The sequence below is a fragment of the Panthera pardus genome, unplaced genomic scaffold (genome assembly GCF_024362965.1).
Source record: "Panthera pardus isolate Hobbes unplaced genomic scaffold, ASM2436296v1 HiC_scaffold_11, whole genome shotgun sequence".
Taxonomy (NCBI): domain Eukaryota; kingdom Metazoa; phylum Chordata; class Mammalia; order Carnivora; family Felidae; genus Panthera; species Panthera pardus.
The window spans coordinates 34,607,667-34,633,088 of NW_026526666.1; the positions used below are offsets into that span (position 1 = coordinate 34,607,667).

At 34.4% G+C, this 25,422-nt stretch overlaps 1 protein-coding gene across 5 annotated transcripts in view; it reads left to right on the forward strand.

Moving 5' to 3' along the window:
* The window catches only part of COL24A1 (collagen type XXIV alpha 1 chain), a 413,859-nt gene that overhangs the window by 264,936 nt on the left and 123,501 nt on the right, over positions 1-25,422 (forward strand). For all 5 annotated transcript variants that reach the window (XM_019414025.2, XM_019414026.2, XM_019414023.2 and 2 more), the window contains 3 exons: positions 12,187-12,240; positions 21,801-21,854; positions 25,120-25,173. In XM_019414025.2, the coding sequence (XP_019269570.2) occupies positions 12,187-12,240; positions 21,801-21,854; positions 25,120-25,173 (162 nt within the window). The remainder of the gene's footprint in view (positions 1-12,186; positions 12,241-21,800; positions 21,855-25,119; positions 25,174-25,422) is intronic.

Genomic DNA, 25,422 nt, shown 5'->3' on the forward strand with positions numbered 1-25,422 from the left:
CTTTTCCGTTCATTTACTTTCAACCAACCTATCTGTGTTTTGGTATTTAAAAAAAATTTTTTTTAACATTTATTTATTATTGAGAGACAGAGAGACACAGAGCCTGACGCAGGACTCGAACCCACAAACTGCGAGATCATGACCTAAGCCGAAGTCAGTTGCTCAACCAACTGATCCACCCAGGCACCCCAAAGTGGTTTGGTATTTAAAGTGAGGGTCTTATAGTTGGGTCTTGCTTTTTCATTCATACTGAAAATCTCTACCTTTTAATTTGTGTTTGGTCCATTTCCATTTAATGTATTTATCAATTTGGTTGTACTTTGGTCAACCATTTTATGATTATTTTTCCTTCTAGTGGTGCTGTTGTTGTTCAGTGCCTTCTTTTGGCAACGAGAACTCCATTTTAATTTAGATATTGGCTTTTTAGCTATACTTATTTGCTCTATTATTTTTTAAGTTTATTTATTTATTTTGAGAGAGAGAAAGCACACAAGCAGGAGAGAGAAAGAATCCCAAGCAGATTCCATGCTATCAGCACAGAGCTCTATGCACATCTTGATCTCATGAACCATGAGATCATGACCTGAGCAGAAATCAAGAGTTGGACTCTTAACCTACTGAGCCACCCAGGTGCCCCTGCACTATTATTTTATTAACCACTATTAAGTGGTTATTCTAGGTCAGGAGTCAGTAAACTTTTTCTGTAGAAACAAGTGCTGGTCTAGATTTGACTCCTAGACTGCAGTTTGCCAGTACATATCCCAACTTTCTGTAGTCTTCTTAGAGTTAACAGTAATACTTAACACAATTGTAAGAAACTTGCAACCATATAGACCCATTTACCACCAACTTCCTGTTGTTTATGCCATAATTGTTTTATGTATTATATCTGTGTGTGCTATAAATCCCATATTGCAAAGTTAAAATTTTGCTTTAATATAAATGAAGTATTTTGGGTTTAACATAAGTGAAATATGTATTTTATGGTTTTGGTGGGGGGAAGTAGTGGGTTTTTTTATCTATACATTTAGTTTTTCTGATATTCTCCATTCCTTTTTATAGATATACATTTCCAAATAGTATCATTTCCCTGAAGCCTATGGAACTTCCTTTAGAAGTTCTTATAGTCAAACTCTGCCAGTCATGAATTCTCTCAGTATTTTTTTTTACAAAAAAATGTCTTTATTTCACTATCATTTTTTTCTTATACATGAATTTTTTTAAAGTTTTTATTTTAATTCCAGTTAGTTAACATACAGTGTTATATTAGTTTCAGGTATACAATATAATAATTTAGCATTTTCATACATCACCCTGTGCTTATCACAAATGCACTCCTTAATCCCCATCATCTGTTTTTCATCCATCCCAACCCACCTGCCCTCTGGTAACCCTCAGTTTGTACTCTATAGCTAAGAGTCTGTTTTTTCATTTGCCTTTCTCTCTTCCCCCCCCCCTTTGCTCATTTTTTTTGTTTCTTAAATTCCACATATGAGTGAAATCATATTTTTCCACTGGATATAGAATTCTGGGTTGACAAGATTTTCTTTTATTTGTTTGCATTCAGCACTATGAAGATGACATGGCCATTTTCTTATTTCTGATGAGAAGTCCACATTTATCTTTATCATTGTTTCCCCCATATGTAATATATCATTTTTCTCTGGCTCCTTTCAAGATTCTCTCTTTATTTTTGGCTTTTGGTAGTTTAAGTGTGATGTGCCTAGATGAATTTTCTTCACATTTATTCAGCTTGAGATTTGCTGAGATTCTTTTGTATGTAAGTTTCTATTTTCACTAAATTTGGAAAATTTTCCACTTTATTTCTTTCGATTTTTTTTTCTATTTTATCTTGTTTCTCCTTTCCTTTTTCAAAAATTCCAAGTAATTATATATTAAACATTTTGATATCATCCCTTAGGTCTCTGGGGCTTTTATTCATTCCTATTTTAATCTTTTTCCTTTTTCCTTTTTTCAATAGAGTAATATGACTCTATCTTCACTCACATTTTAAGTCCATTCAGTGAAATTTTATTTCTGGTATTGAATTTTTAAGTTTTATTTCAGGTGTTTAATTATCAGTTCTATAACTTCCATTTTTTATAGATGCTGTCCTGAGATTTCCTGTTTGTTTATTCACCATAAGTGTATTTTTATTTACATTACTGAGCATATTTTAAATAGCTACTTTAAAATCCTTATGGGATAATTCTATCTGGGTAATCTTGAGTGTGGTTGTGTTAATTGCCTTTTCTTGTTAATATGGGAAATTTTTCCTGTCCAGCAATTTTGGATTATATCTTGGACATCTTAAATGATTTGTTGTAGAAATTCCAAATTCTGTTATATTTCTTTAAAGAGTGCTCTTTGTTTCATTTTGGTTTTTAATTTGGCAAATTGTTTACTTGACTGCTTTTAAACTCCAGATATTCTCTCCTCTGTGGTAAATGGCTGCTGAAATATCTGTCCAGTTCTTTTAGGCTTTGCTGGGCTGCTCAGTTCTACCACATCAATACATACTTCAAATGCCAGCAAGAGAATTAGGCAGAGGTTATACTCAGAACTTCAGGCTCCTCCTCTCTGACTTTCTCTTCCATCACTTCCCTACAGCTATGGTCATTCCATATTCTACCCTCTGGGTCTCCATGCCAGTAAGACTGCAGGTTTTTATCCCCCTTTTGTCTTAACTGTCCTACATAACTTACCTTCTTTGTGAAAAGCCATGTTTTTAAAAAAAAAATCAGACAGTGAAATTCCTTTCCTCTACATGTAGACCTTTCCACTCTAAATTTTGCCTATTTTGGGTCTTTCTCCAATGTTTTTTAAAAATATTTTGTTTCGGGTTTATAGTTATACCTGTATAAGTTGGTTTGATAGGAGCTATTGGCCAGTATTGGAAGTGGAAACTCTTAACGGTTCTTCTTTAAGTAGTTTTCTCTGGAGGAACTCAGAATACTTGAGAAAGATTTATTTCTTAATCTTTACAAAAGAAAAAGTAATTCTTCCTCCCTTTTCAGATAATGATGCACATAGTTTTTATAATCCTACAGTGAAATAACATTCATATGCTTCCTTGCTTATTCTCATAAAAAGTCTTTGAGGATGATCTGTACATTTACTGAAAATGGAAAAGGCATCGCATGATTTCTTGTTGAAATCAGTAAAATGCAGTTCAGTATAGTAGATGAACATGGCATTCGAGTCAGACATTGGAAGTCAAATAGTGGTTCTGCCACTTACTAACTGTTTTTGGCTTTATACAAATTATTTAACATCTCTGAGCCTCAGTTTTCCTATCTTTAAAATGAGATACTTTCTATAATTATATCAAATGATGTTCATTATGTACTTGGCATAGGCTCTCAATATATAGCAATCACATGCTTGTTCTTCTGGTCATCATTATTGTAGTTGCTGGATTGAAGTAATGGAGCAAGAAGTTCTACTACAAAGAATATATTTTCAATAGTATCTGAAAAGCCTTAAAGGGAATTTTTATTTTGTACCAGCTTATGCTTTCCTTTTCTGTCTCTAATAAAAATAAGTAGAATACATAGATTATTTCATAACTTTGCCAAACAGCTTTTATGCACCAGTGACATCATTAAAAGTATATATTAAGCTTGATATTGTATACAAACATACTTCACAAAGCAAATTGGGCAGACATTATTCAAGGTTCTGAACTTCTGCTCTATGTGTCAGTTGGTATACCAAGCACAAAGGGAACCCTTACACTGATTCTGTCTCTTCATTTTGGAGCCTTAATTTAGGCAGCATATAATTTTCATGACTGAAATAGGGCCTTAGTCAGATGTGAGTCTGTGATTTTACATATCTTCCTTTCCTTAACCAGAGAACCATACACAACTAAATATAGCATTAATGGCTATCACTTGGAAAGCTTTATGTTGCTAGGAATTTTTAATATCTTCCGATTTAATGTCATATTTTTCTTAGCTTTTAGTTTTAATATAAAATGGTGATTGTGATCCACTGTATATTTGCCAACCTTCCCAAGGTCAATAATGTAGAACAGACAAATTGCAAATAGACAAGGGCAGTATTTTCTACATCATTAACAGTCATCAGTGTCTGGCACATAGTACATGCTCCACAAATTTTTAAATGGAAGGATCAAAGAAGACATGGAATTCTGTTTAGTTTTACATACTATTTTAGAATATACCTCCACTTCTGAGACTCAATTTAATGGTACCATAGATGGCATGGCATAAAAATAGGGGAAAATAAAGGATATTAGCTCAATTTAGACATTTCTGGTCATCTAGGTTCTGAGACTCCTATGCCTCCCCAGGTCTTAAGGGCATAAGTTATACTTACTATTATATCACAAGGTTATTATTTTTGGAGGAAAAATCATTTTTATGTCAATATTAAAGGTACAAAATCTAAATTTGAAGTAATTCTGTATATTTGTCACTGTATATTAGTGGGGATTAGGTATAAGAATATAGATAGATATAAGGAATTCCTACAATTCAACAACAAAAAACAACTTGATGAAAACATGAGCAAAAAGACTTGAATAGACATTGCTTCAAAAAAGATATGCAAATGGCCAATAAACATATGAAAAGATGTTCAATATCACTAGTCATTAGAGAACTGAAAATCAAAACCACAATGAGATACCACTTGCCACCCATTAAGATAACTACTATTAAAAAAAAACACATTTGCATAGAAGATAACTAGTGTTGACAAAGATGGAGAAAAATCAGAGCCCTTGTGCATTGCTGGTGAGAATGTAAAGTGGTGGGGTTGCTATGGAAAACAGTTAGGTCGTTCCTCAAAAAGTTCAACATAGTATTACCATAGTATCCATCAATTTCACTTTAGATATATATCCCAAAGAATTGAAAGCAGGGACTCAGACACTTTTACACCAGTGTTAATAGGAACAGTATTCACAATAGCCAAAAGGTAGAAAAACCAACTATCCATTGCTGGATGAATAGATAGATATACAAAATATGGTATACATATAAAATGAAATATTATTGAACTTCATTAATGAAGGAAATTTTTTTAAGTTTTTCTTTAAAGTCCAGTTAAACATACAGAGTAAATAATAGTTTCAAGTGTACAATATAGTGATTCAGCATTTACATATATCACCAGATGCTCATCACAAGTGCACTCCTTAATCCCCATTGGCTATATAACCCATCCCTCCGCTTACTACCCTTTTAGTAACCAGTTTGTTCTCTATACTTATGAGTTCCTTGGTTTTCCTCTCTCTCTTTTTCCTTTTGCCTTGTTTGTTTTGTTTCTTAGATTCCACATATGAATGAAATCATATGGTATTTGTCTTTCTCTGGCTGACTCATTTTGCTTAGCATAATACGCTCTAGTTTCATCCATGTCATTGCAAATGGCAAGATTTCATTCTTTTATTTATTTTTTTTTTTGGCTGAGTAATATTCCATTGTGTGTATACACGCATGTGTGTGTAGATGTATACCACATCTTCTTTATCCATTCATCAGTCTATGGACACTTGAGCTGATTTCATAATTTCCTGTTGTAGATAATGCTGCAATAAATATCAAAGTGCATGTATCCCTTTGATTTAGTATTTTTGTACTCTTTGGGTAAATACCTAGTAGTGTGATTGCTGGATCAAAGGGTAGTTCTATTTTTAACTTTTTGAGAAACTCCATACTGTTTTCTAGAGTGGCTGCACCAGTTTGCTTTCCCACCAACAGTGCAAGAGGGTTCCCCTTTCTCCACATCCTTGCCAACACCTGTTGTTTCATGTGTTGTTGATTTTATCCATTCTAACAAGAGTGAGGTGATATCTCATTGTAATTTTGACTTACATTTACTGATGGTGAGTGATGTTGAGCATCTATTCATGTGTCTGCTGGCCATCTGTATGTCTTCCTTGGAAAAATGTCTATTCATGTCTTCTGCCCATTTTTTAACTGGATTATTTGGTTTTGGGGTTTTGAGTTTTATAAGTTCTTCATATATTTTGGATATTAACCCTTTATCACATATGCCATTTGCAAATATCTTCTCCTATAGGATGCCTTTTAGTTTTGTTGATTGTTTCCCTTGCTGTGCAGAAGCTTTTTATTTTGATGAGGTTCCAATAGTTTATTTTTGCTTTTATTTCCCTTGCCTCCGAATACAGCTCTAGAAAGATGTAACTATGGCTGATGTCAAAGAAGTACTGCCTGTGTTCTTTTCTAGGAGTTTGATGGTTTCCTGTCCCACATTTAGGTCTTTCATCCATTTTGGATTTATTTTTATGTATGGTGTAAGAAAGTGGTTCAGTTTTATTCTTTTGCATGTTGCTGTCCAGTTTTCCCAATGCCATTTGTTGAAGATTCTTTTTCCCTTTGGATGTTCTATCCTGCTTTGTTGAAGATCAGCTGCCCATATAGTTGTGGGTCTATTTCTGGGTTTTCTATTCTGTTCCATTGATCTATTTGCCTCTTTCTCTGTCAGTACCGTGCTGTCTTAATGACTACAGCTTTGTAATATAGCTTGAAGTGCAGAATTGTGATGCGTCCAGCTTTGCTTTTCTTTTTCAGGATTGCTTTGGTTATTTGGGGTCTTTTGTGGTTCCATATAAATTTTAGGATTATTTGTTCTAGCTCTGTGAAAAATGCTGAGAAGAATTGCATTATATGTGTGGATTGCTTTGGGTAGCATAGACATTTTAACAATATTTATTCTTCTGATTAATGAACATGGAATGTCTTTCCATTTCTTTGTGTCATCTTCAATTTTTGCATCAATATTTTATAGTTTTCAGAGTACAGGTCTTTCACCTCTTTGGTTATATTTATTCCTAGGTATCTTATATTCTTGGTGCAATTGTAAATGGGATTGATTCCTTAATTTCTCTTTCTGCTGCCTCATTATTGGTGGGTAAAAATGCAACAGATTTCTGTACTTTGATTTTGTATCCTGCAACTTCACTGAATTCATTTGTCAGTTCTAGCAGTTTTGGTGAAGTCTTTTGAGTTTTCTATGTATAGCATTATATCATCCCAAATAGTGAAAGCTTTACTTCTTTCTTGCCAATTTGATGCCTTTTATTTCATTTTGGTGTCTGACTGTTGTGGCTAGGACTTCCAGTACAATGTTGAATAGAATTGGTCATAGTGGACATCCCTGTCTTATTCCTGACCATAGGAAAAGCTCCCAGTTTCTCCCCATTTAAGATGGTATTAGCTGTGGGTTTTTCATATTATCACCTTTATTATGTTGAGGTAGGTTCCCTCTAAACCTACTTTGTTGAGGTTTTTTATGATGAATGAATGTTTTACTTTGTCAAAACCTTTTTTTTTTTTTGCATCATTTGAAATGATTATCTGATTCTTAAACTTTCTGTAATTAATGTGATGTATCACATTGATTTGTTGGCAAGTATTGAACTACCCTTGCAACCCAGGAATAAATCCCACTTGATTGTGGTGAATGATTTTTTTTAATGTATTGTTGAATTTGATTTGCTAGTATTATTTGAGGATTTTTGAATCTATGTTGATAAGAGATATTGGCCTATAATTCTCCTTTTTTTTTTTTTAGTGTTTTTATCTAGTTTTGATATCAAGATAATGCTGGCCTCATAGAATAAATTTGGAAGTTTTCCTTCCTTATCTGTTTTTTTGGAATAGTTTGAGAAGAATAGATGTTAACTCTTCTTTAAATGTTTGGTAGAATTCGCCTGTGAAGCCATCTAGTCCTGAACTTCTGTTTGTTAGGAATGTTTTGATTACTGATTCAATTTCTTTGTTGGTTATTTGTCTGTTCAAGTTTCTATTTCTTCCTGTTTCAGTTTTGATAGTTTACATGTTTCTAGGAATTCTTCCATTTTTTTTATGTTGTCCAATTTGCTGGCATATAGTTTTTCATAATATTCTCTTGTAAATTTTTATATTTCTGTGGTGTTGGTTGTTATTTTTCCTCTCTCATTTGTGACTTTACTTATTTGGGTCCTTTCTCTTTTCTTCTTGGTAAGTCTGGCTAAAGGTTTATCAGTTTTATTGATTTTTTTCAAAGAAGATCTGGTTTCATTGATCTGTTCTATTGTGGGTTTTTGTTTGTTTGTTTCTATATCATTTATTCTTGCTCTAATCTTTATTATTTCCTTCCTTCTGCTGGCCTTAGGTTTTGTTTGCAATTCTTTTTCTAGCTCCTTTAGATGTAAGGTTAGGTTGTTTATTTGAGATGTTTCTTGAGTTGGCCTGTATTGTTATATAATCCCTCTTAGGACAACTTCTGCTGCATCCCAAGGGTTTTGAACCATTCTGTTCTCAATTTTATTTGTTTCCATGTACTTATTTTCTTTTTTGGGTTGACCCAAAAAGCCATGAATGTGTTAACCCATTCATTGTTTGGTATCATATTATTTAACCTCCATGTATTTGTGTTCTTTCCAGATGTTTTCTTCTGGTTGACTTCTAGTTTCATAGTGTGTGGTGCATGGTATGACTTCATTCTTCTTGTATTTGTTGAGGACTGTTTTGTGACCTAATATGTGATCTATTATGGAGAATTTTCCATGTGCACTTGAAAAGAATGTGTATTCTGCTGTTTGGGGATGGAATATTCTGAATATATCTGTTAATTCCATCTGGTCCAACATGTCATTTAAAGCCATTGTTTCCTTGTTGATTTTCTGTTTAGATCATCTGTCCATTGATGTAAATGGTGTGTTAAAGTCCCCTATTATTACTGTATTATTATCAATTAGTTCCTTTATGATTGTTATTGTTTTAAGTATGTGGGTGCTTCACATTAAGTACATAAATATTTACAATTGTTATATCTTCTTGTTGGATTGTCCCCTTTGTGATTATATAGGGTCCTTTTTTGTCTCTTGTTACAGTCTTTTTTTTTTTAAGTCTAGTTTATTGGGATGCCTGGGTGGCTTAGTCGGTTAAAGGTCCAACTTCAGCTCAAGTCATGATCTCATGGTTTATGGGTTTGAGCCCCACATTGGGCTCTGTGCTAACAGCTCAGAGTCTGGAGTCTGCTTTGAATTCTGTGTCTCCCTCTCTCTCTGCCCCTCCTCTCTCTCTCTCTCTCTCTTTCTCTCTCAAAATTAAATAAACATTTTTCAAAAAGTAAAGTCAAGTTTATACAATATAAGTAATGTTACTCTGGCTTTCTTTTGACATCCATTTCATGATAAATACTTCTCCGTTCCTATATGTAGGCAGCATATAGATGGGCCTTATTTTTTTTTTTTTTTTACCCATTCTGACATTCTGTGTCTTTTGATTGCAGTGTTTAGCCCATTTACAAAGTCATTATTGATAGATATGTATTTATTGCCATTTTATTATTTTTCTTGTGGTTGTTTCCCAAGATTTTCTCTGATCCTTTCTTACCTCTTTCCCGGTTTTCTGATTTTCTTAGTGATATATTTGTATTTATTTCTTTTTATTCTTCGCATGTTTATATTAGTGGTTTTTAATATATGGTTACCATTAGATTTGTCAATAACCTCCTCTGCATATTGCAGTCTATATTTAAAGTCGATGGTCATTTAACTTTGAACTCATTCTTTTCTCCTCTCCTGTACCACGTTTTACGTATGTTATTATATTTTGTATCCTTTACTGATTTACTGATTTTGTGTTTTTCCTGCCTTTAGGTTGTCACTTTTTGTCTTTCCTTTCCACTCAAAGAATCTCTTCAAATATTTCTTAAAGGGCTATGTTAGTGGTCATGAATTCCTTCTGCTTTTGTTGGTCTAGGAAACTCTTTATCTCTCCTTTCATGCTGAATGATAGCCTTGATGGATAGAGTGTTCTTGGCATCAGATTTTTCCCATTCAGCACTTTGAATATATCATGCCACTCCCTTCTGGCTTGCCAAGTTTTTGTTGTGAAACCTCCTGCTAGCCTTATGGATTTTCCCTTTTAAGTTAAGGACTCTTTTTATCTTGCTGCTTTTAAGATATTTTCTTTATTACTAAATTTTGCAAATTTAATTACGATATGTCTGATGTGGGTCTACTTTTGTTGATTTTGATGGAAATTCTCTGTGCCTCCTAGATTGGGTGTCTATTTTCTTCCCCAGATTAGGGAAGTTTTCAGATATTATTTCATCAAGTAAATTTTCTGCCCCTTTTTTTCTCTCTTCTTCTCCTGGGACTCCTATAAAACAAATGTTACTATGTTTGATGGAGCCACTGAGTTCCCTAAGCCTATTCTCATTTTGCATAATTCTTCTTTCTCTCTTTTGTTAAGCTTTATTGCTTTCCATTATTTTGTCTTCTAGGTCATTAATTCATTCCTCTGCTTCTTCCAACTTGATGTTCATTACATCAGGTGTGTTTCTAATCTTATTTATTGCACTCTTCACCTCTGACTGATTCTTTTTTTTAACTCTTTTATCTCTGTGATAAGGATCTCACTGATGTCCTCCATTCTTTTCTCAACTTTGGCGAGTATCCTCATCATGGTTTAAATTCTCCATCAGGCATGTTACTCATATATGTTTTGCTTAGATCTCTGGCCACAACTTTATCTTGTTCTTTCATTTGGGATAAATTCCTCTGTCTTCTCATTTTGTCTAAGTCTCTGCTTGCTTCTGTGTGTTAGAAAAGCCAGTTATGTCTCCTGTTCCTGAAAGTAATGACCTTATGAAGAAATAAGTTAGTATCCAGGACCTGACACTTCAGGGAGTGTCTCCAGTGTGTGCTGCATATGCCCTGGTATTTTGTTCCAGCTGCTCTACCCTTCAGGCTGTTCATTGGCAGAGGCTCCTCTTGCCTGCTGTGGGCAATTATTGGTCCTTGGCCTGAATGTGGTGAGATGTAACTAGGTGTTCTCTAGTCTGCTTGTGAAATGAGACCTGTCACCACCTCCACCAGAATTGAGGCCCTGCAAAACTCTCTAGTAGGCAGATGTGGTGTGGTCAGGGATTTGTGTTGGTCTTCTTGCAGAGGAGCCTGCCACACTGGGACTGAGGCAGGCATGACCGAGAAAGGCAGTTCCACCAGAGTGCAGGGTGGTGGGGCTTAGTGTAAGCATGGTAGGCAGACAGTGCCAGCACTGTGCTTTTTCCTGCAGGTGGCTCTGTGTTTATGCTGAGGGATGGGGGAGAAAAATGGTGTTGGCAGCAACTTTGTTCCAGAGAAGTGGAGAGGCATCTCCTTGAAAGCTGCCTCTCAGAGACCTACTCCAAGAAGCGTGAATCATCTCCCCACTGTGCCTGAGGAATTCTTCATATTACTGTTTCCACACTGTATGCCCCTAGGTTGTCTGCCTGCCTTCTGTCCAAGAGCAGTGCAGTGCTTTTCAGGCTCTATCTCTGCCAAGCCTGTTAACCTTTAAAATTCTAGGCTTTAAGCCCCAGTGGGTGTAAAAACTCACAAAATTCAGCCCTTCTGATTTCCTAAGCCAATAGTATGGGAAACATTCTCATTTTGCATTCCCCTGTGTGCTCCTCTCTCTCTCTTGACCTTCTCTAAAACCATTACTCTCTCCCCTACACAGCAGCCAGGGGAGGGAGCCATTTCTCCCCTAAACCATGTCTCTATACTTCCTGCCTTCTTCAATGTGACCTCTTCTCTCCTTTTAGTTGTGGAGTTTGTTCTTTCAGTCTTCAGGTTGATTTTTGGGGTACCTAGGATGATTTTTATAGTTACCTTGTATTTGTGGGACTAGGTGAGCCTAGGGTTTTCGCACTCCACTACCATCTCCTCCTTTCCCAAAATGAAGAAAGTTTTGATACATGTTACAATATTGGTGAAACGTGAAGACATTATGCCACTGAAATAAGTCACAGACAAAAGAACAAATGTGGTATAACTCTACTTATATAAGGCACTTTAAGTAATCAAATTAGAGGCGGAACACAAGAATTGTGGTTTCCAGGGGAACTGGGGAGGGAGAAAGGATGTTTTTTAATGGGGATAGAATTTCAGTCTGGGAAGATAAAAAGTTCTGAAAATAAATAGTGATTATAGTAGTGCAACAATGTGAAGGTACTTAATACCACAAAACTGCACACTTAAAAAAGTATTAAAATGGAAAACTTTATGTTATGTATATTTTACCACAAAAAGAAAAGAGAGAATAGAGGTTGACAGAAAAGTTAGGTGGGAGGATTGTAAAGGAAAGCTGAGGTAAGGAAACTAAAACATTTTCAAGCATCAATTTTCTTCAAATTTTGCCTTTGTTTATTCAGGGTTTACAAGGACCCCCTGGGAGTACAGGAGAAAGAGGACTTGAAGGAGAACCAGTAAGTTTAACTTTATATTTTTCTAATTGTGTTTTCCTCATAATATACATTTACCTTCTTGTTATTGCCCTCCTGTACTGTGGTGGTACATTTTTGAAAGCAGCATTTATCATGGACACCTAATTCTATAGAAAATATTTTGCTGTGAATATAGTTTTTATTACCTTTCTGGTCTTATATTGTCAAATGTTCCTATCTCTCTGGAACTGCTAAAACGTCACATATTTCTATTTTCAACAAAGACAGCTCTGTGTTATTGACTCACAGAAATTTTCTTTGTGAATGGCTAGCTGTTCTTATAATGATTATTACACTGCCACACACACACAATCATATTTTTGTGGCCAATTCTGTAATGAAATACCATACAAAGAAGCCAAACTCTACATCTGATGGGCCCAAATGCACAAACATGACAGAAACGTTGGTACACCAGTAATGCAAAATCTTACATCACAATTTCATAAATGTGATTCGATTATAAAATTTCCATGGAAAATGATTGTTAAAAGGAAAGACTTTCTCACAACTTATTCTTTATTTCCTATGTAGTCATTCTTCTGGTTACTAGTATTAGGTGTAATATGCTATAACATGCTTGTAAGATTTATAATACAATATAGTCTTGGAAATTCTACTGGGTTGATCTTATCTATTAGTTGACCCAAAGTTTTACAGGTGGCCTTTGCATAATTCATTTAGCTAGTAGCAAGTGGAAAATTTAACAAAGAGCTATTCTTACCAAATTGTGTTCATTTCCTCCTTTACATATTTAATCTCTGGTGTAAGCTCTCTAAGCAAGAAGTAAACATTTAACTTAAATATAAATCTCTCCAAATAAAGAATTTTAAAAATGATGTTTATCAAATGAACTCTTTTTGGTTCTCTCCCTGTTTTGTATCTCTTGTTGTATCCTAATCTTTATTTGACCAAAAATAATGCAACCGTCTTTAACATTATTTACTTAAATATCTCTTTCTTCTAAAAATTTTATATCTCTTTGAAGTTAGAGACCACTTTTCTCATGTTTATAATCCTGCCTGGTATAATACCTGGCATATTAGATCAATTTAGTGTATGTTTGTCAAACTGAATTAACAAAAGGTCTTATACCCAAAAAGCAAAATCAGTCAGCCAGTAATATTAGATGCAGTGAAATGCAATGGAAACTAACTTAATAAGGAACACATTTAAGTAAAGTATGTCAAAAGAGCTATGCCAACAGCAGAGACAATAGCTTAGGCTTTATACAAGAATATGTTTGTTACTATAAGTATAAACAATTTAATAGTTTAATAGCACCTAAAACTTGACATTCAGGTCACTGGGTCAGTGGGTCTGGTAAATAAAATGCAAATAAGCTTATAATGGATGTTATGGGCTTTGCTTTATATATTTGAGCCGCCTAGTTAAATTATAGAAAAGAAAGGAAGTAAATTGGTAAAATGAGAGACACAGAAGATATGTGGAGATTTATATTTTAAGAATACTAAGAGAGACCACATCTTTTCTATAGTCAAGACCCCTGAGAGTTGTCTTTTTCCCAGACAAGATTCAAACTAATTTGCTCATTGCAATGCCAATATTGGGGTTTGGATAGTTGACCATTCATTCATTCAGTCAACAAATATTAAGTATCAGCACTGGGAGTATGGTGGTTAAGTATGGAGGTTTCAGTCTAATGATGTAAATATGTACTAATTAGATTATCACAGAGAACAATGGAAAATTGCAAACTGAGATAAATGCTGTGAAGTACAGGCATTCAATTCTAAGAGAATGTATAACAGAGAAACTATCCTTAGGGAAGGCTTCAGGAGGAGGAGCATTTGAGCTGGGATCTGAAGAATGAATAGTAGTTACTTAGGCAAAGATGGGGAGAGGTCATTTTAGAGAGAACATGAGCTGAGAGGAAGCTCTGGATATTTATTTGAATATCTTAAAGAAGACTAGCATGGTGGGGGCACAGAGTCAGGTAGGAAGTAAGTGTAAGAAAAGGATGGCAAAAGAGGCAGAGAACAAAACATGTAGCTTTATGAGCCCTATTACCAAGGATTTGTCGTTTTATCATACGAAGAAAATAATGTCATTGAAGAGATAGGGCTAGTTTTCTGATGATATTATTGTGTTGTAAAGATTATTTAAACAAATTGGAAGGAACTAGGAATGGACAAGAACTGCTTTCTGTTACAATAATCCAAGTAAGAGATGGTAGAACCCTTTTGATTAGCAGAAAAAAAGAAGTGTATGGATATAAAAGATTCAAAAGGAGATATAAAATCTATAGGAGATAGATTTCCATATGTAAAGTATGATTCCTAAGTGTCTGGCTGACCCAAATAAATATTTTTGCTATCTTTAAACATTGAAAATTGCCTTTAAAAAGGAAGGTGAGGGGAATGCTATAGTTTAAAAAAAGTCAATTCTTGATAAGCTTGCTTTAGAATATACCCTCCAATTTAAAAAATATTATTTTCTATGTACACTTCCTTAGTTGAGTACCAGAAGTCACTTCCACTTACCTTAAAAGATAATTAACAGGATTCTCAGGTTAATTAAAAGTATTTGATGAAAACTAACATTAAATTACTCATGAAGATATTAAAAATGGCAAAAGTTCTAGAAACAAATGATGAAAGAAGATCCTATATCAGTGTCTCAGTAAAATTTTGACAATTCTAAAGCCATACAGAAAAAGAAAAAATGAAAGGCTAGAGATGAATTTCAATTAAATACCAAAAATATCAAGTAAAATCAACTATATAAAAAGAGTTAACTGAATGAAGTGAAAGATGAAGCAAAAGAGGAATTACAAAAGGAAAATTACTTAATATTAAGAAAGCCTTATTATAACATATAACAGATATACTGGGAAAATGCTAAAAACCAGTACTCATTAAAATTCAACAACTACTCTTGATTTATTAAAATTTATAATAAAACAATTTCTGGTCTGAATTGTAAGGAACTTGGAAGCTGCCATTCCCCTTCTTACAATAAGGCAAAAGCCTAGCAAACTGAAAATCAACAATTCTTTTTAGATCAATGAGGTCAAAGGACAAACTATTGCCTGAAAACTGGAGAGACAGACAGGAGGATAGAGAGAACCAGAGCTTACCAGAAGCAGAAGCCTGTAATTGGATGGTAGGAGCACTTTAAATTATAATTGACAAATTGCTGAAGACACAGTTTAGAGTATCTTAAGTGTTAAAAAACTAAGAGAGGCTCCTAAGAAGGCCCCACTTGTTACTGAGTTTTACCTCCAGGAGACCTGCTAGGTTCTCACTATAAAGTTCAGAGAAATGTCTATTTCTGCATCTAGCAGTGGGATGGGAAAAATAACCACTTTGAAATATACCCAGAGTTCTCTGTTCTCCTTAACAAGGCTTGCCCTCAAGGGAACCTGTTTTGTCAGAGCTAACTGTTTGGGGTTTCACCAAAGCCTACTGAACTGGGAAGAACAATTCCCAGCCCTAGCCATTTCTATTATCATAAAGCTATAGAATGCTTCTTCCCACCCCCCCACCTTAACTCACCACCACATAAATAGGGCTCCTATTTACTAGCTGAGGATTACAGCTAAAAGAACTACAGACACAAACCCTATTAAAGGTGTCTCTGGGAAAGCCTGAAGACAATGGACAAGACAAACACAATGACACTAGGAGGAAATTTATCCTCTGATACCATAGTGCAGCAAACAGTAAACACAGCCTAATTCCCAGCCAGATAACATAAAACCTTACACTAAAGACCTATTTACCTCGGGTCATTTTACATCTTACTTGGCTTTCAACAACAACAACAACAACAACAACAACAACAACAAAATACCAGGATAAAAGGGGGAAAAAACAGTCCGAAGAGACAAAGCAAGCATCAGGAACAGACTCAGATATGTCAGAGACTTAGAAATTTTCAGACTGGGAATTCAAAAGTGAAGTAGAAATATATTTTCTCAGACAAGCAAAAACTGTTGGAATTTGTCACTAGTAGACCAACCTTGTAAGAAATGTTAAAAGAAGTTCTTCATAGAGAAGGAAAATTATATAGATGAGACTCTAGAAACAGAAGAAAGGAAAAGCTTTAGAAGGAATATATAAAAGTAAGATCAAGTCATTTGTTTTTCTTATTCTTAATTAATAGAACAGGTATTGGTACAAAATGGTAATTGTAACAGTGTATTTAGTCTCACATTTTATGGATAAGTATAGTGATATAGTGTTACTTGAAAATAGACTTGAGTTAATTATAAATGTGCATTGCAAACTCTAGAGAAACCACTGAAAAATTTTTTAAAGAAGTATACTTGATATGGTAAAATAAGAGAGAAAATGGAATTAATTGAAATTCACAGCCGGCTAAAAAAAGGGTGGAAGACAAAACAAACAAAGAACAAGAGGAGCAAATAGAAAACAGTAACAAAGTAGGTATGAACTCAACCATGTGGAAAACCCCAACAATTGACACACATACACAAAAACCACTCCTGGAACCAATAAGCAGTTATAACAAGGTTGCAGGTGGGGCGCCTGGGTAGGTCAGTTGGTTAAGCATCCAACTCTTGATTTCGGCTCTGGTCATGATCTCACGGTTGGGACTCTGTGCTAACAGCACGGAGCCTGCTTGGGATTCTCTCTCTCTCCCTCTCTTTCTCTGTCCTTCCCCTGATCTCTCTCTATCTCTCTGATCCTCCCCTGCTGGTTCTTTTTCTCAAAATAAATAAATAAAACTTTTAAAAAAATAACAAGGTTTCAGAATACAACTTTCAAAAATACTTGAAAAAAATTTTAACTCAAAATGGATTATAGACCTAAGTTTAAAATTTATAAAACTTCTATAAGTTAACATAAGAAGAAAATCTCACTGATCTTGGATTTAACAATGACTTTTTACATATAACACCAAAAGCATTATTTGTGAATGGAAAAATTGATAAGTTGGATTTCATTAAAATTAAAAACTTCTGCTCTGTGGAAGATATATTAAGAGAATGAAAGACATGCAACACACTGGGAGAAAACATTTGCAAAATGCAGATCTGATAAGGGACTTGTATACAAAATACAGAAAGAACTCTTAAAAGTTAACAATAAGAGGGGCATCTGGGTGGCTCAGTTGGTTAAGCATCCGACTTCAGCTCAGGTCCTGATCCCACAGTTTGTGAGTTTCAGCCCCACGTTGGGCTCTGTGCTGACAGCTCAGAGCCTGGATGCTGCTTCAGACTCTGTGTCTCCTCTCTCTCCACCCTTCCCTGTCTTGTGCTCTGTCTCTCTCTTTCAAAAATAAATAAACATTTACAATTTTTTAAGTTAATAATAAAACAAACAATCCGTTTAAAAAGTAGGCAAAAGATATGAACAGTCACTACACCAAAGACATACAGATGGCAAAGAAACATATGAAAATATGCTTGTCATATGTCATTAAAGACGTACACATTAAAACAGTGACATACTATTACATACCTATATGAATGGCTAAAATCTAAAACACTAACAATACCAAATGTTAACAAAGACGTGGAATAACCGAGTTTTCATTCATTGTTGATGGTAATACAGAATGGTACAGCAACTTTGGAACACAACTTGGCAGGTTTTTACAGAGCTAAACATATTCTTACCATTATGATCCAGCAATCATGCTCCTGAGTATTTATGAAAACAAGTGGAAAATGTAAAAAAAATTTTTTTTAATGTTTTTATTTATTTTTGAGACAGAGAGAGACAGAGCATGAGCAGGGGAGGGGCAGAGACAGAGGGAGACACAGACTCTGAAGCAGGCTCCAGGCTCTGAGCTGTCAACACAGAGCCCAACACGGGGCTCGAACCCACAGACTGCCAGATCATGACCTGAGCCAAAGTTGGACGCTCAACTGACTGAGCCACCCAGGTGCCCCTACAAGTGGAAAATTTAATGTCCACACAAGAACCTGCACATGAATATTTATAGCAGCTTTATTTATAGTTGCCCAAGGTAGAAGCAACTGATACATCCTCAAAAGGTAAATGGATAAACAAACTGTGATACATCCATATAATGAAATATTATTCATCAATAAAAAGAAAAGAGCTACTAAGCCACAAAAAGACAGAGGGACCTTTCAAGTGCATCCTGATAAGTAAAAGAAGCCAGTCTGAAAAGTATAAATACTTTATGATTCCAACTATATGACATTCTGGAAAAGGTAAAACTACAGAGACACTAAAAAGACCAATGGTTGCCAGGTGTTGGGGGAAGAGGACCAGAGATGAATAGGGGGAAAACGGGACAATTTGGAGGCAGTGAAACTATTTTGTATCATACTGTCACAATGGAGACATGATGTACAGTTCTCAAAACTCCTATAACCTTACAACACAGAGTGAACACAGATTGTAAACTGTGGACTTCAGTTAGTAACAGTGTGTCAATCTTGGTTAATCCACTGTAACAAATACAAGATATTAATAATAGGGAAAACTGGGCAGGGGTGGTATATGGGGACTCTCTGTACTTTCTGTTTAATTTTTCTATACATCTAAAATTTCTGTAAGAAATAAAGTTTATTAGTTAAAACAAAATATTCTAGTAACATAAGCATAGTTCTGTAATAAGGGAAAGTAGCTTATCTTGTATTCTCACCCAACCTGCTAAGAAACACTAAAACACTAGAAACATAGGCCACAAAATAAGATCGCGGTCACTATATTTTCTAACATTATTCAAAAAGTTTTAGCTAGTGTAGTGGTATATGACACAGAAATGATAATATAAGGAAAGGAAAGCATTATTACTTAGTGAAATTTTAAAATAAGCCCCCAAAACTTGTAAAACCTAAAAACTTAATTCTGTATTTTTTAATTACTGAGATAGAGTAATATAATGGCAAGACATAAATATTTTAAAAAATAAGTTTTTCTGTGTACAAGTAATATAATAGAAAAAATATCCCACTGTATATAGAAACAAAACACAATACATAAGGATAAACTTAATGATAGTTGGATGGGGCACATATGAAGAAAACTTCAAAAATTCATTAAGAGACCCAAAAACAGACTTAAGTAGAAAGTCAAATTATTACCTAACTAAAAGATTGACGATTTTTAAAATTAATGTATTAGGGATGCGTAGGTAGCTCAGTCAGTTAAGCCTCTCTCTCTCAAAATAAATAAATAAACTTTAATTTTAAAAAGCTTAAAAGAAATAATATAGAATAATTAAATGGAAATAGATGTTTTCATCTTAATTGTGATGGAAAGAGTCTTAAAAGATTAACAGATTTAACAGTGATCACACTTAGTGGGAAAAAAGTTATCTTTAACAATATATTTTTTAAACTTATTTATTTATTTTGAGAGAGAGTATGTGCACGAGAAGGGGAGGGGCCAAGAGAGAGGGAGAGAGAGAATCAGAGACCGACATGGGGTTTGAAGCCACAAACTGTGAGATCATGACCTGAGTCAAAATAAGAGTCAGATGCTTAACCAAATGAGCCACCCAGGCACCCTAATAATATATTTTAAAAATAAAATGATAAACTACACACTGGGCAGACGTTAACAATAAAATAGGATGCCTGAAAGTCTGTGTCCACAACACATAAAAAACTCATACAAATTTTATAAATGACTCCAAAAATACATAGGCAAAAGACATGATTAAGTAATACATAGATTATTACAGATAGCTGATAAACAAATAACAGAAATGATATTCAGCCTTGCTAATACACATTTTAAGATAAGAGGTTGTCCATCAAATTAAAGAAGAATTTAAAAATGAATATTCTGTGTTGGCATGAATTCAATGAAATAGATTTTACTTTTATGTATTTCTTGTGAAAAGTTAGTTATTGCAACCTTTCCGGAAATGTACTTGACTTTGTGACTAAATAATGGTACATTTCAGACTCTCTTCTAAGGGAGAATATTCAGAATACACACAAAGACATCTGCACAGACATGTCTCTCTCAGCATCTTTATAACAGTGTAGAAATACATTCTGAGGAGAATTCATAAATTTTAAAATATTATACATAATATTTAATGAGCCATAAATGAAAAACATCATTGACCTCTTAATACCTTTAATGGCTTATGCAACCTTACAACCCTAGCCTTCAAATATTTATCTCAGCTATTTGACAATATCACCTGATGTTACAGGTCCTAACATTCACTGATAAATAGTCTAACATGCATATAATAAATCTAGTAAAGTAATATTTACTGTAAAGGAGATATAGAAACAATATAAATGTCTGTTATTAAGAAAATGACTAGATTACAGTACTATAGAATATGAGATGAATGGATATTATGTATCTGTTGAACAAGTTGTTATGAAGTATTTACAACAACATGATAAAATATTTATATTCAAAATAGAATCTTAAGCATAAAACAGATAATTACATTATTTATAAGTATGCCCCCACAACAGAGCTAGAAGGAAATATGCGAGAATATTTACAGTGTAACCTCTGAATGGTAGATATACTTAATATATACTTAATCTGGGTTTTTTTTTTGGTACTTGCCATACTTTTTAAATGTTAAAATTAACATTACTGACTGTAACAATTAAGAAAACAGTTGAAAACAACCAATGATAGCACATTTTTTCCTTCCCATTACTACACTTTTTTTTAAAGTGAGGTGTTCACAAAATTGTTAGGGAGCATAATCTCATAGAAAATTTTAACTATCTTTTCTTAATCTAAGGAAACAGCTTCTTTGAGCTTTCTAAAAAGGTCAAAAACTGCAAGTAGCTTCTTTGGATGGCTGGAGAAATAGCATTATATTGTAGTTGCTAAATAAGTATTAATCTAAAATAATTCTAGCCAGTGAAATGGTTTCCACACATCTTTAAGTTCAGCAATCCAATGTTTATGCAGTAAACTATTCAATATTTGTTTACTTAAAATTATATTATTCAATATTACAGTGACCAAGATTCCCAAGAAGGCCCCAACATGCATTTATTGCACCTTAGTGATTATCTCATATGGGTAAACACTATTACATCTGTTCATGTGAAACAGAGATATTGTTGAACTGGACTCACTCAATACCATATAAGCTACAACATATTTTTATTTCATTGGAAGTCATATATTTGCTTCTTTAAAAATGCTATTTTTTTGTCACATATTTGTCAGGAATATTCAGTAGAAATATCATTGTCATATCCACTAAATAAGGTAACTTTTGAAAACCCTTAGCATATTTCATACTTATTAGGTGCTTGATAAATGTTTATTGAAGAGATGAGTGAATTAGGGAATGAAAGGTACTGTCCTTTCTTTCTTTTTCTTTTGAATGCAAACATAGCCTAATACTATTCACATACACATAACATACACACACACACACACACACACACACACACACATGCACACAAATCAACTATAAAGTTATAATTTTTTATACAAAAGTAAAGTAATACATTGTTAAAGGAATTATGTATTCTATTACATATGATATATTATAAATTACATATTTAGATGCATATGTTAATTGAAATACAGAGTAACTCTGATTCTCAGATCTTAAATTTTATCTTAATATAGGGACCACGAGGATTGCCAGGTGATGCTGGACCTCCTGGAGAAACGGGTGCTGAGGTAATTTTTTTGTGCCTCTTTCTTGTTATTTCACTAGTACTCAGTACTTTTTATAAGACTCCTCAAGGTAAAGTTGATACATTAAGTATATATTTAAAGAATAATTCTGTAGTGTTGTGTTTCATATTCAGAAAACAAAGCCTAAAATTCCATTAAAGGTAGGGATGACCGTTGTGTGAACCTAATTTTATACACATAAAGTTCTCTCTCTTTTTTAAGTTTTTATTTAAATTCCAGTTAACATACAGTGTAATATTAGTTTCAAGTGAACAATATAGTGATTCAACACAGATAACACCTTGTGCTCATCCTAACAGGTGCACTTCTTAATCCACATCACCTGTTTAACCCATATCCCCACCCACCTCCCCTCTGGTAACCATCAGTTTTTTCTCTATAGTTAAGAGTCTGTTTCTTGGTTTTCCTCTCTCCTTTTTCCCCTGTGAACATTTGTTTTGTTTCTTAAATTCCACATATGAGTCAAATCATATGGTATTTGTCTTTCTCTGACTTATTTTGTTTAGCTTAATACTCTCTACCTCCATCCATGTCATTTCAAATGGCAAGATTTCATTCTTTTTTGATGGATGAGTAATATTCCATGGTATGTATACACACACACACACACACACACACACACACACACACACCACATCTTCCTTATCCATTCATCAGTAGATGGACATTTGGTCTCTTTCTAAAATTTGGCTATTATTGATAATGCTGCTATAAACATCAGGGTACATATATCCCTTTGAATTAGTGTTTTTTGTATTCTTAGGGTAAATACCTAGTAGTGCAATTGCTGGATGATAGGGTACTTCTATTTTTAATTTTTTGAGGAAACCCCACCACAGTGACTGCAACAGTTTGTGTTCCCAACAACAGTGTAAGAGGGCTCCCCTTTCTCTGCATCCTCGCCAACACCTGTTATTTCTTGTTTTACTAATTTTAGCCATTCTGACTGGTGTGAGGTGACATCTCATTGTAGTTTTGATTTGTATTTCCCCGATGATGAGTGATGTTGAGCATCATTTCATGTGTCTGTTGGCCAACTATTCATGTCTTCTGCCCATTTTTAATTGGATTATTGGTTTTTGGTATTGAGTTGTATAAGTTCTTTATAAATTTTGGATATTAACCCCTTATCAAATATACCATTTGTAAATATCTTCTCCAATTCATTAGGTTGCCTTTTTGTTTCATTTTATCTTATGGGCTGTGTTAAATCATTGTAAGGTATAAGCAGGGCAGTGATAAAGTCAGATTTATATCTTTGGAAGATAATTCCAGCAGCTGCTTAGAGGATATATTTGAGAAGACAAGAGTGAAGCCATGTATACCTACTAAAGGGCCTTTGCATTCAACCAGGCAAGAAATGATGGACTTCTGAACTAAAGTAGTAAGTATAGAAAAGGAAAGAAGTGGATGGATTTGAGAAATTCTGCATTTGTAGAAATTCATATTTGTAGAAATTCATATTTGTAGAATATGGGAAGTAAAGGGAAAAGAGGAGTGAAAAATTATTCCCAGATTTCTAGGCTGTGCAACACGATGGATGGCAATACCTTTCCTGAGATCAGAGAAGATTATCAGGGAGATGGGGATCATCATCTACTAATCCGCCCAAGGTTAAGAATTAGTAGAGCCTGGCTTTGAATACACATCTGACTCAAAAACTAATGCTGATAACCTATACTATGCCACATCCTCTGAGCCTAAAGAAAGCTGAGAAAAGTCATACCTAATAACTTGAGGTTTTTTTTAACAGAGTAGGAGACATAATTTCTGTTGTGATAAGAAGTAGGGGTTGAGTAGGTCAGTTGAGGGAAATTTGCTGGTTTAGAATAATGGTTGAGGATAATGGGAGAGGGAAATGACTATAAGCAAGTGAAAGGGCAGATATATCTTACTAAAAGTCAAGCTTTTAGAAGGAAACTATGAATTTGCATTATATTAATGATAATTATAATAGCCCACAATTATGGAGCATTTTCTATGTGCCTAGTAGAACTTGTGTGCTTTGCTGTATTAATGGATTCTCATAACACCCTATGAGATAGATACTATGACATAAAAGATAGTTTAAGCTCTAATAGTTCTATGAAAGAGTATCACCCATGGATCAGAACTACTGAGGAATCACTGAAAGGTAGAAAGGAAACAGAAAGCTTTTGGTCAAGATAGTGTTGTGAGTGAATGCTTTAAACTACCTCTCTATTCCAAAAACATGGGAATTACAAAATACATATGTATGTGTTTGTAATTATACATACACACATATACATACATACACGTGAAAGAGAGAGAAGAAGAAGGTAGAACAAGGAAGGGGAGTGGGGAGGGTATCTTTAATATACTCAAAACAAGATAAACATCCCTGAAGCATCTCTGAAACAAAAAACAATACAATAGCAATTATAGGAGCTCCAGGTCTACAGATAGCCAGAGGTTGTAAGAAGTTTACGTTTTCAAGGTAAAAGGAGCCAAGTGCTTCCCAACTGGACCCACCCATGAAAGGAAAGTGGAAAATATACCATAAACATCTTTCATAATGTGAATTAACTCATATCACCTTTGTGTGATTTTTTTTTATTCTTTATTTTTGAGAGAGAGATAGCTAGACAGAGTGCGACTGGGGGAGGAACAGAGAGAGAGGAAGACACAGAATCCAAAGCAGGCTCCAGGCTCTCAACTGTCCACACAGAGCCCAACATGGGGTTTGAACTCATGAACCACAAGATCATGACCTGAGCCAAAGTCGGACACTTAAGCGATTGAGCCACCCAGGCGCCCCTGTGTGATATTTTTTATAAAATGAATAAAGAAAACTGAAATTTTTAAAGGGAGTGTGCTCCAAAGGGCTCAACAGAAATGGATGGAAGAGTAAAAAGTGAAAAAACAGAGAATATTATGTAAGAATATGAGGGTAGAAAATTAGAAGAGGAAATGGGAAGTGATTTCTCTTTGACCAAGGATTAAAATATGAGGACCAAGGATTAAAATATGAGAGGAAGAATTTGAAGAAACTGGTCTTAAAAGTTCTAACTTAGGTGATGTCGTCTTACCACTTGAACTATTAAAAGGTCCCAGAATTATCTGGTCTTATGCGATGATGTTTATAAAGTAACAGCAAAATACTTTCCTGAACATAGGTATCTCACCCTTGGGCTAAAAACTACTACCATCTTCTTATAAGGTTGTTATTGCCATTGCAACTGGTGAAGGAATATATCCAGACAATGTGTCAAATCTTCTCTTCTAGGGCCCTTCAGGTATTGAGGGAGAAGCAGGTCTGCAAGGTGAACCAGGTGCAAAGGTAACCTTTCTAAATAGTAAAAGGAATGGTCTCTAAACTTTCAATACTGAATCCCCTATGTTTGCCACATTTTGACAAATACCCATAATTCTCAAAGCAAGTGAAGGATAGCAGATGAAAATGGGAAGTGTTCTCAAGTAAGTCAGAAAAAATATTTGTCAGAAAAAAGTATCTATCTATCTACCTATACTGTGTGTGTGTGTGTGTGTGTGTGTGTGTGTGTGTGTGTGTGTGTGTGTAAGAGAGAGA